The following is a 19,116-nucleotide window of genomic DNA, read 5'->3' as shown; positions in this document are numbered from 1 at the left end:
CTGTTTCCACTGTTTCCCCATCTGTTTCCCATGAAGTGATGGGACCAGATGCCATGATCTTCGTTTTCTGAATATTGAGCTTTAAGCCAACTTTTCCACTCTCCTCTTTCACTTTCATCAAGAGGCTTTTTAGTTCCTCTTCACTTTCTGCCATAAGGGTGGTGTCATCTGCATATCTGAGATTATTGATATTTCTCCCAGCAATCTTGATTCCAGCTTGTGCTTCTTTCAGCCCAGTGTTTCTCATGATGTACTCTGCATATAAGTTAAATAAGCAGGGTGACAATATACAGCCTTGATGTACTCCTTTTCCTATTTGGAACCAGTCTGGTGTTCCCTGTCCAGTTCTAACTGTTGCTTCCTGACCTGCATACAGATTTTTCAAGGGGCAGGTCAGGTGGTCTGGTATTCCCATCTCTTTCAGAAATTTCCACAGTTTATTGTGATCCACACAGTCAAAGGCTTTGGCATAGTCAGTAAAGCAGAAATAGATGTTTTTCTGGAACTCTCTTGCTTTTTCCATGATCCAGCAGATGTTGGCAATTTGATCTCTGGTTCCTCTGCCTTTTCTAAAACCAGCTCATGGTTCACGTATTGCGGAAGCTTGGCTTGGAGAATTTTGAGCATTACTTTACTAGCATGTGAGATGAGTGCAATTGTGCGGTAGTTTGAGCATTCTTTGGCATTGCCTTTCTTTGGGATTGGAGTAAAAACTGACCTTTTCCAGTCCTGTGGCCACTGCTGAGTTTTCCAAATGTGCTGGCATATTGAGGGTAGCACTTTCACAGCATCATCTTTCAGAATTTGAAGTAGCTCAACTGGAATGCCATCACCTCCACTAGCTTTGTTCGTAGTGTTGCTTTCTAAGGCCCACTTGACTTCCCATTCCAGGATGTCTGGCTCTAGGTGAGTGATCACACCATCGTGATTATCTGGGTCATGAAGATCTTTTTTGTACAGTCTTCTGTGTATTCTTGCCACCTCTTCTTAATATCTTCTGCTTCTGTTAGGTCCATACCATTTCTGTCCTTTATCAAGCCCATCGTTACATGAAATGTTCCCTTGGTATCTCTAATTTTCTTGAAGAGATCTCTAGTCTTTCTGATTCTGTTGTTTTCCTGTATTTCTTTGCATTGATCACTGAGGCAGGCTTTCTTATCTCTCCTTGCTATTATTTGGAACTCTGCATTCAGATGCTTATATCTTTCCTTTTCTCCTTTGTTTTTTGCCTCTCTTCTTTTCACAGCTATTTGTAAGTCCTCCCCAGACAGCCATTTTGCTTTTTTGCATTTCTTTTCCATGGGGATGGTCTTGATCCCTGTCTCCTGTACAGTGTCACAAACCTCATTCCATAGGTCATCAGGCACTCTATCTATCAGATCTAGGCCCTAGACTCTACACATGGACATCACCAGATGGTCAACACTGAAATCAGATTGATTATATTCTTTGCAGCCAAAGATGGAGAAGCTTATACAGTCAACAAAAACAAGACCAGGAGCTGACTGTGGCTTTGATCATGAACTCCTTATTACCAAATTCAGATTTAAATTGAAGAAAGTAGGGAAAACCGCTAAATCATTCAGGTATGAACCAAATTAGAGATTTAAAAAACTTGTATCTTTCCTTATTTGTGCATCAGAGTTTCAAAATGATAGTCTGCTGCCTCTGTGTAACCTGATAGTTTTTAATGTGACTGCATACAGAAGCTAATTTTGCCTTCATTGGTATTTCATCCTCTACAGGACTTCAGGCAGGACTGATTAATTTGAGGCTATACATGTCTCATAATGTATACATATTGGATTGATATCTGTATCAACAGGTAACTGGATTGAAGATCTGTTCCATTCAGTTCTAAAGTAATGCTAAGATGTCGATTATTGAAGTCATTTGACTTTTCCATCAACTACTCTTCTCTCTAGTTTCTTTTATGCATAAGGGCAGAGACTCCCTAAAATAATGTTCTCACCTTTTCCTGCTTAAGAACCTGGAGTTTCTTCCTAAGTTTCATCATTGAAGCAAACCCAAACTCTCCTACCAGACATGTAGTGCCCCTCAATTGGGCCAGCTTAACAATCTAAATTCTATTGTATAAGTCACCTGCTTCCATTAAGTCATTTCTCTTTTATTTCATGCTCCGATACTCCCCTGCTTGTATTACAGTTGCTGTTATTTAGTTGCTTAGTCCTGTCTGAGTCTTTTGCAAGTATATGGACTGTGGCCCTCCAGGCTCCTTTCCAAGGGATTTCCCAGGCAAGAATTCTGGAGTGCATTGCCATTTCCTTCTCCAGGGGATCATCCTGACTCAGGGATTTAATCCACATCTCCTGCATTGACAGGTGGACTCTTTACCACTGAGCCACGTGGTAAGACCCTCTGCTTTTACAAGTCATCCATTATCTCCTCTACCACCTGCCTCAATACAAAATTATATCCCCTTAAGTGCCTACATAAAATCTCAAACCCTCTTAAAACTTTGTCTGGTTGTCTATGACATCTGACGATGTTTTATGGGATTTGAATATTGACTACATTAGTTCCTAGATGCACATATGCGTGCTTTTCATTTTTGATAGGTATCTATGCTTTTGTATTATAGCTCCAGTAAGTTTGTGAAGTTCTAAAAGGTATGGCCACCTTAGACTCTTTTCTATCCCTTTCTATACTCAACAGAACATAGCAACATATTGGCCACATCATTTATTATATTTTTTTCTTGCTTAAAAAAATACATATACATATATATGTAGTTTTCTCCACTCATTGCTTCTTCTTATCTAATGATGTTGTAATCTTGTCACCACTAAATACTAAACATATGTACTTTTTTTTTTTTTTTTTTTTACTGTAAGTCGAGCAAGTCATCTAGAAAAGTGAAATGCAGACCCAGGTGGTTTTTTTTTTTTCCCTTAAATATCAATTTTTTTTTTTTTAGTCCCAACATTTTCTAGAAACATTGCAAGGTCAGTGTATATAGCCAAAGAGCGTCTTGTTGACTTGACAGGTTGAATACCTGGGTTACAGCCATTTAAACCTTGTATCATTTCCATTACATTTGCCTTGAGGGTCAGCACTGGGCATATTTACAAAAATTTTCTTTCCCTGAAAATCTGCAGAAACATATATTCCTCCATGAAGGGTGGAAATCTCAACAGATTTGCAAAATTGGGTTTCAGATGGGAAAAAGTTGAATGTTAGGAAATATTTGTAAAATAAATTTAATTTGGAGGGATGAGCTACCTTTGATAATGGTGTTATTTAATTTGTTGTTTTCCCTTTTCCTGTGTATTATAGCACTCTTAAAAATTTAAAGAGCTATTTTGAGAAATGATTATAGTAGAAAGCTTTCTTAGTAAGATGAGGATGAGCCTCACTTCCTTTCTTACAAGCAAATCATGTCGCCTCAGCTTACTGTTCTTTTTGATAGGTTTCAGATATATAATGGTTTAAGCAATTAGATTTTTTTATTTTGCCTTTTCTTTGCTCTTGGTTTTGGAAGCAGGAGTAGTGAGAGATAGATAAAAGGAGAGGGAGAGAGGAGAACGAATATGAAAATATCAGGTAGGTTTGACTACATGTAACCAGAAAAATAATGAGCTGTTTATGATGTATGGAACTGATTATTGCATATAATAATAAAATAGAGAGGAAAAACAGTTACAGGATTCGTTAATGTAGCTGCTTGTCACAGTATCAAGAATGCAAATTCTTCCCTCTTTCCATTTTTTCCTTCTTTAGCACAACAGCTTTGTCCTCAGGCTGCCTGCTTTCTTGGCCACAAATTGCCTGTAGCAATTCTCAGTATCTTATACCCACAACAACATCCAGAAACAGAATAAAGAACTACTCCTTCCCCTGTCTTTCTTCGTATTAGGGGGAGAAAAATAAAAATTCACAGAATCCCCTCAGCTGACCTCTCTTTGCATCTTATTGGCCAGACGGTATCACATGTTCAGAACCAACCAGTCTCTGGCAATAAGGATGGAACAATCAATGTTTGTTTAGACAAGAACCCAGCAAAAAATAGTCCAAAGTTTAGCCCACCATCTGTTTTTGCATGCTCTGTGAACTAAGACTATTTAGAAATTTTAAAATGGTTGAAAAAATATTAAGAATATTTGAGACATTTGAATGTGCATAGTCTAACTGGAAGATGGCCATGCACATTCGTTGACTTTTTGACCAGAGCTATTTTCAAGCTTCAGTGGCAGAGCAGAGCGGTAGAAACTAGACACCATATAGTCTGAAAACCTAAACTATTTACTATCTGGCCCTTCACAGAAAAAGTTTGCCTAGTCCTAACTTAAGTCAGATTCTATTAATATATCAAGACTGGATAACCTTGTCTCAAAGAAGATAATATAATTCTGTTTTTTTTTTTTTTTTTAAGAAGAGACTGAATCTTTCTGAACAAAATTTTCTAAGGAAAGAGTATTGGAGTAGGATATTGGGTATACAAGAAATTCAGAGAAGAAGAAAGAGAAACTGAAGTTCAAGCATATTTCAAGTGATTAACCCACCTTTAGTTTCGTAAAGCAGTTGATTCTGAAAATGTTACCAGCAAGAATGGTTGGTAAGACAGACCTGAGTCTTTTTCCTTACTAAGACCCTACAGAAGTCCAGGAAAGTCTGAATGGAATGATTATGATTAAGCCATAATTTATCGAGTAAGAACCATGATACAAAGATCCAGGATTGGAGAAAACACCAACGTGAGGCAAAAGATCCAAAGAATCTTAGAGCACAGTTAATGCTTTTTATGAAAGAGTTGAAGGATCTTTAGGCCAGTTTTGTTAAGGACCATGAAACTGTTTGCTTTAGCACGAGAATTTCAGAAGAGGATAGAGTTGCTAATAGAAGCTATGGAAGAGCTAAGTCAAGTTGATGTTGATGGTAAGGCATGGTCTGGAGGTTTCAGTGTCCATTCTGAGTATGGGGGTTAATGGTTTGGCTTTTCAATGTTTACAGAGGTCCATTGCATGTATATATATGACAGTGAATGTGTGGTCTACTGAGATATGAGGACTGATTGGTGTTAACTAAATTTATCTTTCACCTCGCTTGAAAACTAGTTCCAATGTCTAGACAGCAGTCTATGCTGACTTAGCAATGATACTGTGCTAAATAAAGCATCCCCAATAGCTACTCTGCCTCCTGAGTCCCTTCTATGTCTCTCAGTGCACTGAAGCATGGGTAAGGAAAGAAGAAAGGTCTCTTGACAAAGTCAGGATATCCTCTGGGACAAGGCTAAGAGTATTATAGTTTAATTCAAAACCCACACAGATCCATTTGTAAATAAATGCTGTGAGATGACATCGTAATGGATAGTGTGCACCTTTAAATTAATTTCCTTTTGATGTGATAAAAACATCTTCTGAAAGAGATGTTGAAACCTGGCTTTTGATGTAAAGTAACATAATTTAGATTTTAAAATAGAAACCTTTTGTTGATAGTAGTTTATTCAATTCTGGGTGTGTACCAAACTTTATTTGCTACAGGTTATAAATTAGCTTTGAAGCAGCTATAATTCATAAATAATTACCTATGACTGAGTTACAGGCAATCTCATTAATTTCAATAGCAAAAAGACTTTGAAGTAAGCAAAAAGTAGAAAATAAAACAACCCAGAGACTGAAAAAAGAGCAATGCATCATATTTGGATATGTTTTATTGAGAGTGTGTTTCTGGTCATTCCAGTTCATCCTTACCACAACTTTGAATAATAGGTATTACTGTTATTCCTATCTTATCTAAGAAGAGAAGCTTATATCACTTTATTTTAATATGTATTAAATATTTATTCAGTATTATATATTACTTATTATGAGTCAGTAACTTTGTATATATTATATGACAGTACTAACAAGAGCCTATTGATTAAGTAGCTCTGCTACTTTTACAGATGAGGAGAGTAAATTATAGACAGATGAAGTAACCTTCCCATTAATAGGGTCATGGGTGTTCAAGCAGACATATGAATTCAGGAATTCATCATAAGCCTCTTCTCTTGCCCATTGGACATGGTTGTCTTTATTATTTCATATTTTAAAGGGATGTTCCTGCTGCTGCTGAGTTGCTTCAGTCGTGTCCCACTCTGTGCGACCCCATAGACAGCAGCCCACTGGGCTCCTCCCTCTCTGGGGTTCTCTAGGCAAGGACATTGGAGTAGGTTACCATTTCCTTCTCCAATGTATGAAAGTGAAAAGTGAAAGTGAAGTCACTCAGTAGCAAATGGAAGAGTAAGGGCTTACCTTTTTCACTTTGTGCTATTTCTAGTCCACCAGTTATTCTGACTGAGACCCTAGGACTCTACGGAGAGTCATGGGCTGGGAGGTGGGAGGAGGGATAGAAAAGTAGGGCCCTAGGACCCCCATCCTAAAAGCATCAATCAGTTAATATATTAGAGTTTAGGTGATATTCTTTTTCCTTTCCCTTCCTTCCTTCCTTCCCTTTCTCCTTCTCTTTCTTTCTTTCAAATTCCCAATCACCTTCAGAAGTGTGTTTTGAGAAGGGAACATATGGATGAAAAACTGAATCACAGAAATGAAAATTTTTCAATGGTTATGATTATTGGCAACTTAAATAGCATCCTATTTAAAATGGAAATCTACAATGGTTTTCAAGGTCGTGTTTTAATTTATAATGAAAGATACCTCCTAATCTAACTCAGAGTGAGAAGCCTGCCAACCACTCTGTTATGATATGAGTAAATTCAGGGAGTTCTGGGACGTAGGGTCTGTCTAGTTGCCTGGAATCTAACCCTGGGATGATGAGGGCAGAGGGGTAGTGGCTTGAGAGTAAACAGCACTGTAAGAACTGATAATGGAAGTGGTTGGGGTACCTGCTTCAGAATGGTTGGTTTAAATATGGCAGGCATGCCTGTAGGCCTGCCTTTTACTATCTGTAGAATCTGGCTAGCCTTTGGATGGGCAGAGCCCTTGTGGCTCAGATGGTAAAGAATCTGCCTGCAATGCAGGAGAACTTGGTTCAATCCCTAGGCTCCCCTGGAGAAGGGAATGGCTACCCACTCTAGTATTCTTGCCTGGAGAATTCCACAGAGAGGAACCTTGTGGGCCACAGCCCATGGGTTGCAAAGACTTGGAGACAGTTGAGCAACTAACACTTTTTATTGGCTGGGCTGACTCTTCAGGATCAGCAAGGCCTTGATACCAAAACATCAGAAAATTCAGAAAATTTGTATATACAAAGCGTTGGAATTAAATAGTAAATGTTTTGCACTTTTTCAACAGTCATTTTATTTCCTGTCTACAGCACACTAGGTTCTCTGTTGTCCAGAGGCTAAGAAGAGACATGGCTACTGTTCCTAGAGAGCTCACAGGCTAGTGCAGGAAACAGAACCAGGGACAAATGATCATAGTGCTAGATGGTGTGAGAAGTCAACTCAGAGCTGCAAGAACCTGGAGGGAGGAAGCAAGTCCTGAAAGAAACAGTAACAATTCACAGCCTACTGCTCAAGTTTCTTTGTTGCCATAGGGAAGGAGACCAAAACAAGCTGCTAAAGCCAGAAAGCATCTGTGACTTTAAACCTCACGTTCATAAGACTCAGGTCCCTCTCTACAGTCTGTGAATGTGGGTGTATGTTTAAGAGTTGCTCATGACAGACGTCTTTACTGAGTGAAGCATCTCCTAATTTTGGAACAGAGTCTCTTCTCTGTCTTGTGTACTCTAAGAAAATGCATTTATTTACAAAGGCTAATTTACACTGAGACTGTTACTACTGGTAGAAGGGTTATGTCCTAAGGAGGATACAGCCAATCTCTCAAGACCTTGGATGGTATGCATAGAAATGGCTAAGAAATTCCAAGTATCTCTGGCATTGACTTCCCTCCAAGGTTCATTTAGAGCAAGTGGAAGATTTTACTAATCTTTCTCCTTGCTGCAGGTTTCTTCTAGAGCCTTTCTGTCTCCTATATTAATGTAGCATTACCATTCTTGAAAGCAAAGCTGATGACAGCATTTCTTTCTATAAACAGAATATTGAATAGTCACTTGCAGGATAAATGGGAATGCTTACACTGAGTTTTGATCCGATCTCATCCCAGCTTCTTTCCCATTCTCTTTCCTGGACCTTCCAGTCTCCTGCTATAGGGGAGTTTATGGTTGCTTGGTTGTACTAGTACTTTCTTATTTCCTTGTCTTGGTTCAGGCTGGTCCCTCTGCTCTGCTTTCTTTTCTTTATCAATTTCTACAAAATCTAGATCAGATGACTGTCCTCTTTCAAAATCCCCTGACTTATTATACCATCACAGATTTAGTTGCTCTGACTTTAGTGCCCATGTGCCAATGTGGCTTGGTCTCATAGCAATGAACATATATTATTGTGTTTCATCTCTTTGCCTATCTGTCTTACCTTCTGAATTATAATTCCTCAAGGGTGAGGGTTATATTCTTCACTTTTGTATGCTCAGCACTTAGCAAAATGTCCAACTAAGGGAAATAAAAAAATGGTAGTAGTAGTAATAGTAATGTCTATTGAGTTCCTTCAGTACGGAAGGCATTATTTTAAGCTCTTTATGATATTAATTTTTTTCTGAAAATAACACTAAGGGTTATATAATAATATCATCCCCATTGTGAAATGAGATTGAGCTGTGGAGAGGATAAGTCACCTGCCCAATATGACACATAGTAAATACTAAATTACTGTCTTAGTGCCTTTTTGAATTGGTTATGATAAGTCTCCACATTTTTTTTTCTTCTCAAGAGATTCTTAGAAGAGGCACTGTTTATTGAGGAATTTGGGAGAAGTCATCATACAGGTGCCCAATTTATGATAAGCCAGTTGAAATGGGTGTATATTGGGTAACACAAGCTTTGGAATTCCTCTTTGTGCTGTAAGAGATGCAGAAAGTAAGTTGTTTTATTTTCCTTCCCAGAAATCAATGAGTCAGGGCATAATACATATACAATCCTGTTATATTTAATACTATGATTTTTTCTGTACATAAACATTATGTTTCATGAGATGTGATTTAATTGGTAGTATGTCTACCTATAGGTAGCAGTTGGCTCTGTTGTTGTGAGTTTTATATATGAAAATCTCTAGAAATTTACACATATTTGTGCATGTCATTATTTCAGTGTATTTTCACAGGTACCATACATTAAGTTGCCAGTGTTTACAGCTGAGGTGACCCCCAAAGGAAAGGTATTTTAACAAAAATAATTGTGAAAAATAGTTTGCTTTCGCCATCATTCTTGCAGAAACTTTTTTCATGGAATGTTTGAAATCATATTCTCCTGGACCAGTGAGATGAATATCTGAACCCTGATTCTCTGCTTGTTAACCATGTGACTATATGCATGTTACTTCCCCTACAATTAAATGTCTTCTTCTTGAAAACGGAGGCTATAACAATTCCTCCCTCAGAGAAGTGCAGTAAGGAAAAGAAAGGATCAGGGCATGAAGCCTGTGCAGTTACAAAGGGATCCATATTCAGAAGGGCCCATGCTTGACTTAATGTTCTATTATAACTGATTTGAAATTCTTAATAAAATTATTAAGACTTCTTTTGGATGTGGACCACTGTTAAAGCCTATTGTGTTCTGTTTTATGTTTTGTTTTTTTGGCCAAGAGGCATCTGGGATCTTAGCTTCCTAACCACGGACTGAACCCACACCCCCTGTATCAGAAGGCAAAGTCTTAACCACTGGACTATCAGGGAAACCCTTGCAATTCTTAGTAATTTTTGACAAGACATCCCATGTTTGCATTTTGCCTGGAGCTCTGCAAGTTATGTAGCCATTTTTGGATTGTTTGTGAAGCCTATAGCCTACGGCACATAGGCTACTCCTTGATAAAATGTCAGCTGTTAATAATTTTGCAAGGGAGTTTTTAGTCTATTGGTATAGTCCCCCAGTTTCATTTTCTGCACTTTTCCAATCTGGTCCGGACATTGAACCTAATGATGGGGTACATTTCATGTGTCCTCATGCATTCAGGTCACCCTTGGTTGATAAACACCACAATCAAACCCTCTACCTCATTCTTCCATTTCTTTGTGATTGCACAAATGATGGAATATGGGCTGTGGCTGGCTGATAACTCAAAGTATGGAAACACTTCTTAATAAATATGAGCCCTGTTGCTCAATACATGGCATTAGATTTATTATCTTAGTTGGAGAAATGAAGGCTTGAGCTGATACACTGTCTCACTGACAATGACTCAAGAAAGACATTTGGAGGAGATCTAATACTCTTTTTTGCTCTTATTGCATTGCAGATTATTTGAACTCCAGAAGGACCAACACCAGATAAATTATGAATGTTGAACAAGATGACCTTACATCCACAGCAGATAATGATAGGTCCTAGGTTTAACAGGGCCTTATTTGACCCCCTGCTTGTGGTGCTGCTGGCTCTTCAACTTCTTGTGGTGGCTGGTCTGGTGCGGGCTCAAACCTGCCCTTCCGTCTGCTCCTGCAGCAACCAGTTCAGCAAGGTGATTTGTGTTCGGAAAAACCTACGTGATGTTCCAGATGGCATCTCCACCAACACCCGGCTGCTGAACCTCCATGAGAACCAAATCCAGATCATCAAAGTGAACAGCTTCAAACACCTGAGGCACCTGGAAATCCTACAGTTGAGTAGGAATCATATCAGAACAATTGAAATCGGGGCCTTCAATGGTCTGGCAAACCTCAACACGCTGGAACTCTTCGACAATCGTCTTACGACCATCCCGAATGGAGCTTTTGTATATTTGTCTAAACTGAAGGAGCTCTGGTTGCGAAACAACCCCATCGAAAGCATCCCTTCTTATGCTTTTAACAGAATCCCTTCTTTGCGCCGGCTAGACTTAGGGGAATTGAAAAGGCTTTCATACATCTCAGAAGGTGCCTTTGAAGGTCTGTCTAACTTGAGGTATCTGAACCTTGCCATGTGCAACCTCCGAGAAATCCCTAACCTCACGCCGCTCATAAAACTAGATGAGCTGGATCTTTCTGGGAATCATCTGTCTGCCATCAGGCCTGGCTCTTTCCAGGGGTTGATGCACCTTCAGAAACTGTGGATGATACAGTCCCAGATTCAAGTGATTGAACGGAATGCCTTTGATAACCTTCAGTCACTGGTGGAGATCAACCTGGCACACAACAATCTGACATTACTGCCTCATGACCTCTTCACACCCTTGCATCATCTAGAGCGGATACACTTACATCACAACCCCTGGAACTGTAACTGTGACATCCTGTGGCTCAGCTGGTGGATAAAAGACATGGCCCCCTCCAATACAGCTTGCTGTGCCCGGTGTAACACCCCTCCCAATCTGAAAGGGAGGTACATTGGGGAGCTTGACCAGAATTATTTCACATGCTATGCTCCTGTCATTGTGGAGCCCCCAGCAGACCTCAATGTCACTGAAGGCATGGCAGCTGAGCTGAAATGTCGGGCCTCCACGTCCCTAACTTCCGTATCTTGGATTACTCCAAACGGAACAGTCATGACTCATGGGGCATATAAAGTGCGGATAGCTGTGCTCAGCGATGGCACGTTAAACTTCACGAATGTAACCGTGCAAGATACAGGCATGTACACATGTATGGTGAGTAATTCTGTGGGAAATACCACCGCTTCAGCCACCCTGAATGTTACTGCAGCAACCACTACTCCCTTCTCTTACTTTTCAACTGTCACGGTAGAGACTATGGAACCTTCTCAGGATGAGGCACGGACCACAGATAACAATGTGGGTCCCACTCCGGTGATCGACTGGGAGACCACTAACGTGACCACCTCCCTCACGCCACAGAGCACAAGGTCGACAGAAAAGACATTCACCATCCCTGTGACTGATATAAACAGTGGGATCCCAGGAATTGATGAGGTCATGAAGACTACCAAAATCATCATTGGCTGTTTCGTGGCCATCACACTCATGGCTGCAGTGATGCTGGTCATTTTCTACAAGATGAGGAAGCAACATCATCGGCAAAACCATCATGCCCCAACGAGGACTGTTGAAATTATTAATGTGGATGATGAGATTACAGGAGACACGCCCATGGAAAGCCACCTGCCCATGCCTGCCATTGAGCATGAGCACCTAAATCACTATAACTCTTACAAATCTCCTTTCAACCACACAACAACAGTTAACACAATAAATTCAATACACAGTTCAGTGCATGAACCGTTATTGATCCGGATGAACTCTAAAGACAATGTCCAAGAGACTCAAATCTAAAACACTGACAGTTATGGAAAACAAACAATCAAAAAAAAAAGACAGTTTATTAAAAATGACACAAATGACTGGGCTAAATCTACTGTTTCAAAAAAGTGTCTTTACAAAAAAAAAAACAAAAAAGAAAAGATTTATTTATTAAAAATTCTATTGTGATCTAAAGCAGACAAAATTATGTGTATTCCTCAGAACCTGTTTTTGCTGCACTTATTTACTATTTCCCACATTTCGTCCCTGCCTTCCCTATCACCATATTTTTCACAGGAAATCTCAATTCCCTAAAGAACCAGTCTAGGAAATTTTGTAAGAATTCTGTTATACTTTGAGATTTTTATGGTGAATTCTAGTGGTGAGATCCAGTCTATTTTGTCTTTCTTTTTTTTCCTTCTCTTTCTCTCTTTCTTTTCTTTCCTCCCCCTCATGCCCTTATGAAGTAGTCCAATGGGGAATGCAATATTAGAAATAGATTTTTAAGAGAGAACAAGGAAAAAATGCAAGATCTTATATTTTTCATGTAATGATCTGTTCTGTATTTATGAGGAGGACCATTCAATGGGAAAGAAAAAAAAAAAAGGAAGCAAGCAACAGATTAATTTACATATGAGCATCTATAAAACCCATGATCTTTTAAACAAATCTAGAATCTGATTTGTAGTTCAAAAACTAAAAATAAGATTATAAATAAAACATTGTTGGTTTTTCTGTACCTGGATACAACTCATTTGTAGTTTGGCTCAAATGTGAGAAACGTGAAGGTAACTAGACTTCCTGCTTTCTGAGAAAGGTAATATTACAGTAATCTTTAGTCACAGCACCAGTCTCTACAGGGTCCTGTTTCATTAGATGACGTGAGTTTCTGATCTATATTTAAGGATGCTGTGGTCTTCTTTTCTTTTCATTAGTGTCGCCCTTTGTAGAATGCTCAAATTTTTAGATTTTTGTGAAGTAAATTCAATTCCGCTTGAAAGAAAGTTTCAGTATAGTTTATTCCTTGCTCTTAAATAAAATTCTGCTGTCTAGATGAAGTACAATCACAGAATGCTAAATTAGCCAAGTTGAAAAATCATTATTGGTGCTGAGTGTCAACAAACTCAGTTCAATTCAACACTAACTGTTAAAGACCTACTGTGTGTTAAACAATGATGTTAGTGCTGTGGACACATTATTAGTAAGACCTGGTTTCTGCACCTGAATCACTCATGACCTATATGCAATATCATTAAAAAAATATCAGTTGACTACCAAGGGCCAGCTCTAATTTTCCTGTTAGGTGGCAGGTGGCAGGATCCTAGAGTTTTGAAATAATCAAGTTACTGTTATGACCAAAACCTCCTCATGATTTTTTTTTCCATTCTTCTGGAAGAGCTGATTCTGTTCTTCCAAATGCAGATTGTAGAGTGGTAAAGAAGTGTTTAAGTATGGATTTGATTTGCTACGGCCAATGGATGTTTACCAAGAGATAGAAATGCTAACACACTAGTAATTCACTAAAGATACTTCAAATCACTGGAGATATTTTTGGTATGAGAATATCCACTAGCTTGCAAGTTAAAAAGGAACTTTCTAGTTACTGGTACCTCAGCACTCTCCTGATATTTTAATACAGTATACGTCTGACTTTTGTCTTTATCTACGTGAAGCATAGTGAAAACAGTAGTGTAACAGTGTGTTAATCACTCAGTCATGTCGGACTGTTTGAAACCCCATGGACTGCAGGCTGCTAGGCTCCTCTGTCCATGGAATTCTCCAGGCAAGAATACTGGAGTAGGTAGCCATTCCCTTCCCCAAGGGATATTCCCAAATATACACCTCCTATTGCTGGCCCTTGAAATCTGCCATATCATTGGTGAGATAAGTGTTAAACTAGAGAAAACTAGAGATAAGCTGGAGAAAACTTTAGCTCCTAATGAATGAGCAGCTTGGATACTCACACATAACTCTACAGGCTGGACATCACACCAGGGTTTTGTGATCTCCAGGTGTGAAAAACCAATTGTTACTAGCAAAATAGGTCAGAGAACTGAGAGGAAGAGATAGCAAACGAATGAGACCACACAAAGATCTCACCTCTATTTTTTGAGTACCAGTTCTTTAGTGTCTTTTTCTCCCTCATATCCTACCTTTCTTTGTTAGGAATACAATTCATATTAGCTTTTACTGTGGAGAAGACTCAAGGGAAAACACATGTTGGCTGCCATTTGTCAAGTGATTCAGTATTGAATGTACTTCGTATTTCTAAGCTGCAGAGCAGCTTAGAAACTAAACAACTCACCAAGGAGTATCAAGTGCTAATACAAAGAAGACTGGTATAAACCCAGAAGGAAAACAATCTTGCCTTCTCTACTTGGTTTCTGATCTCTGAGTTCTGTTTTGCTGATTACAAACTTTCTTTCATTTGAGGTTTTAATTCTTAAGAAGTTAGTTCCAGCATACAATTCCTCTTGAGTAAACTCTGGGTGTTGGGGATGGACAGGGAGGCCTGGCGTGCTGCAGTTCATGGGGCTGCAAAGAGTTGGACACGATTGAGCGACTGAACTGAACTGAACTGTGAGGGGTGGCTGAGTAGTTAGATAAATTCTACTAGAATAAAAGGTGAATTTGCACTAAAAATTTAGGTAAGAAAGTCAAGAATACAGTTCAGTGCTATAAGAGATTATAGTTGCCCTAATGTATATATGTTAGATTTTTTTTTAAATCTGCATATATTGATGAAAGATTTGTTAAGCCACATTTGACTTTTCCAGTCAATTTAGAAATACTTTTGATAAAAGTTCCTCACTGCAGGTTTTAGGGATGAAGGGCATAGTCCTATAAAAGTATTATTTAAAGGACACTAAAATGAATTCTATGATTTTACGAGTTTATGATTAGCAGTGTCTGTATTTGTACTAGTGTGGGGAGCTTCAATAAGGTAGCTGCACTAACCAGAGTTCATCACTCAAAATGGACTTCCTTGGTTCAGCAGAAAGTCCATTTCACTGTTTAAATATCTGGTCTATCTTGGTAGCAAAATACACTTTTTATGTCTGTTAATGTTTTTGTTCTATCCAAAGGTAACAAAGCAACAGTATGCTTAAATACTCATGTGCATCAAAAATATGTCATTCACAATGTAATGATAATTTTAGTATGTATATTTATTTTTCCTACTAAATATATGCAGTTGACTTTGGGAAAATATCAAAGAATGCTTTAGAAGAAATCTTCTCTAATATTTTTTTTTTTTCTATTCTGGACTCTTGCTCTTCTATAACTGGCTCTCACTTCAAACTTCTAAATTCTTTTGCATGTGCCCAAACACATTTACGGAGGCAAAATATGAGAAAAAGTTGGTATAATTCACATACATAAGGCCTGATATAGCTTTAATCATTTTTCCTCATATTCTGAACATTCTGGAATCAAATGCCATCTTTTCCAAAGATTAAAGTAGGTAATAAGAATTTTGGACCATTGGTTAATGATTGGAACATTGATCAATTCTTTTTTTGAGGAATTGTTTAATTGCTATAATTGCTTTTAGGCTTTATAATCAAAGAATCAAAAATCATGACATTATTTGAGACCTGCATACTCTTAAATTCTGAATTTAGATCTGTTGATAAATAACTTGACAATGGAAGGATTATTTGTATGGGAGAAAGAAAATGAAGAAGACATTTATAGAAAAAGATATACTGAAACATGAGGAAAGTATTAGGTGGATGGCACCAAGCCACCCAACATTTCCAAAGTAAATATTGATCAAGGTGAAAAAAAAAAAACTTAAACATTTTATCCTCTTAGCATAATCTTCAAAATACTTAGACAAGTCAAAGAGTCAGATGAGTGCTTATGGACAGTGTGGTGCTTTGAAACAATGTAATTTTTAAATAATGTTAAAATTGTTTATTTGGTGCTTCAGCTTACTGGGATTAATAAGGATATTGAAGACAATTTATTTTATTTTTTAATATAAATTTATTTATTTTAATTAGAGGTTAATTACTTTACAATATTGTATTGGTTTTGCCATACATCAACATGAATCCTCCAGGGGTATACACGTGTTCCCCATCCTGAACCTCCCTCCCTCCTCCCTCCCCGTACCAAATTGTATCACTAAATATCACAGGTATAAGACATGAATGCTTGAGTGAAGAGTCATAGACTTTTTGGAAGCCAGGTGTCTGTTTTTCATAAAATATATTTTCACAGAGTCAAATCTCTTTTTTAAAATATCTTTCCCCAAAGTATATACACATTCTTATATTTGATTAGAATATGATTTCTATACAAAAGCAACCAGATAAAAATAAGTCAAGCTGTTGCCTTAAAACATCAAATTACCTTCTATTTTTTTCTCTGCTGCCATAAGAAGAAATATGAATTCCTGCACACTCTGTATTAGATAGAAACCAGCTGTGATGCCATTATCTTTCCAGGATATAAAAGAAGACACATCTGGTTGTAGGAGAGAAAAAAGAAATCTCCTAGAATTACTGATAGTACCCTGTCAATTAAGATCGAAATGTAGAAGCTCAAAGAAGCATTCTTAAAACACATTTAAAAACCAGTTCCCATCATTTTGTGTCTTTAAGTGCTGCTAACCAAACTTTTGAGATTTCAATCTTTCTTAAATTATTTGAGAAAATATACAAATTACATATAAATTATATAATTAAATTGTATAACAAGTGCCTAGCAGCAGTGAGAAAACTCCATTTTTTTTTTTTTTTGCCTTAGTCCAGAATAAATAAAAAGAGAGAGAGAGAGAGAATGGAGTGTTGCTGCAAACATAGGCAATGCATTGTTATTTTAATGAAAGCACATTTTACTGGAAAATCCTTCTATTTTATAAATCTTATTAATGCACAGTAAATGAGGATACTCATACATCATCTGGGCAAAATACAGAAAACAAAGCTCTACAAGACTCCAGACCGTGAAGATTTTCTTTCAACATTTGGTGCAGTAATTTAGTTTCATTTTCCAGGTTATTAATGCTACACTGTATTATATATTTGATGCTGAATCGTTGAATTTGAATTTGTCTAAATGGTATCAATCCTGTCCTTATCTGGTTGGCAGAAGTAGTGAATATATAGCTTTTTACTTGGATCAAAGAGAAGATTCAATGTTATTTGACAGAGAGGAGCTGGTCTCTGTAGAGGCAGCAGTGCCCATTTTGATTTATGTCCTCCAACCCTGAGAACTTGGCACAACACCCACCTCGCTCAGCCCTAGGAGATCCTGACAAAAATCCATCCATTATGGGAATCCCTACCGTTTATCATGTCTATGTATCCGTAAGGCTTCTGAACGACAATTAATAATTCTTTGTTTTCAGTCCTTAGTCCCACATTAAAAGTGGTAAATTAAAATGGAATTTAATTTCCATTTAAACACAGTTGGTAGTTTTGTAAAGTGTCTAATTCTCTGAGAGAAATAAATGAAGCTTAAATTGAACTAAATATATTAAAGCATATACAAGAGTAATTATGATGTATTTTCTGGTATATACTTTTTTATAGTAGATACTATAAAACTTTAAATCAAATAATTTGTTAACACTACGGAAATCATGGGTTTCTTTACTAACTGAATCATTATGAAAAAATTTAACTATAACAACATTTGTAAAATGCCTCAAAAGTCAAATGTTGAATTGGACTTCCTGGTCCTATGGCTAGTTCTATTTTTAAAAAATAAAGTTTTACAAAATGAAAGGGAGAAGTAATAAAGTTTCTCTTTCCAGCAGCCCTCAAGCAGAAAAACGCATGCATGTAAAGATACTTCTTAACATAAATGGATGTTAACAAATGAACTTTAGTTAATGCTGACCATAAAAATGTCATGTAGCTATGTATTTCCACCTAAATATTTTTTCAAGAGTCTTGCAAATAAGTCACTCTTAAAAAGTTAATGCTAGCCTTTATGATGGAGAAGGCAATGGCAACCCACTCCAGTACTCTTGCCTGGAAAATCCCACCGGCGGAGGAGCCTGGTAGGGTACAGTCCATGGGGTCGCGAAGAGTCGGACAAGGCTAAGCAACTTCACTTTCACTTTTCACTTTCATGCATTGGAGAAGGAAATGGCAACCCACTCCAGTGTTCTTACCTGGAGAATCCCAGGGACGGGGGAGCCTGGTGGGCTGCCGTCTATGGGGTTGCACAGATTCGGACACAACTGAAGTGACTTAGCAGCAGCAGCGTTTATGAGATCAATTGTATTTTTTTTTTTTTTAGACAAATCTTTATGTGGAAGTATATTTTATTCCTTGCTTTCTTTTCTTAGTATGTTTTCAAATTTTCCATAAGTACTATAAAATGAGAATCTGTCATTTCTACACACCATTTAGTTATTCAATCTGGAGTTCAACCCTATCAATACTGGGGACAACTTATAGAGGTGAATAAATTATTTCCTAGGCACTTTCAGAGTGATGCCTCTTTTAAATTTCTATTCTTGAGCTCCACTTTAGAGATCTGATATTTTTTATTATGATTAATATATCTTCTACCTTCAAGAAAAAGGAGGAAAGCAGGAAATTCACAATACTGAAAAATACAGATGAAGAATATATAGATATATATATAATTTTATGAGCATAAACTTGTTACCATACTTCCTACTGAAGACAAATACCAATATAGATTAGATTATTCATCAGACAATAAATGCAACTAAAGATAAAAATCTCATTTACTAGTCAACAAGTTTTCAATTTATTGACATCATTAAACTTTTATAAAGTTTATTCATTATTTTATAAAGTATATTCATTTTCTAATAAATCCTGAGAGTGATTTGTGATAGTTATTTAAAATCCATATTAGTAATCAGAGAAAGCTCTGATGTTCAGGGGTGGAAATCTGCAATTAGATTAATGTCAAAGATAAACTGCACTTATAGAATTTAG

At 37.5% G+C, this 19,116-nt stretch overlaps 1 protein-coding gene across 1 annotated transcript in view; it reads left to right on the top strand.

The window, feature by feature from the left end:
• The window catches only part of LRRC4C (leucine rich repeat containing 4C), a 191,531-nt gene extending 178,095 nt beyond the window's left edge, over positions 1 to 13,436 (top strand). The window contains exon 2 of the mRNA XM_069553867.1: positions 10,250 to 13,436. Coding sequence (XP_069409968.1) covers positions 10,292 to 12,214 — 1,923 coding nt within the window. The 5' untranslated portion in view covers positions 10,250 to 10,291 and the 3' untranslated portion in view covers positions 12,215 to 13,436. The remainder of the gene's footprint in view (positions 1 to 10,249) is intronic.
• Positions 13,437 to 19,116: the final 5,680 nt, after the last annotated feature.

This window comes from Ovis canadensis, chromosome 15 (assembly GCF_042477335.2).
Source record: "Ovis canadensis isolate MfBH-ARS-UI-01 breed Bighorn chromosome 15, ARS-UI_OviCan_v2, whole genome shotgun sequence".
NCBI lineage: Eukaryota > Metazoa > Chordata > Mammalia > Artiodactyla > Bovidae > Ovis > Ovis canadensis.
This window is presented reverse-complemented; position numbering and strand designations above follow the sequence as displayed.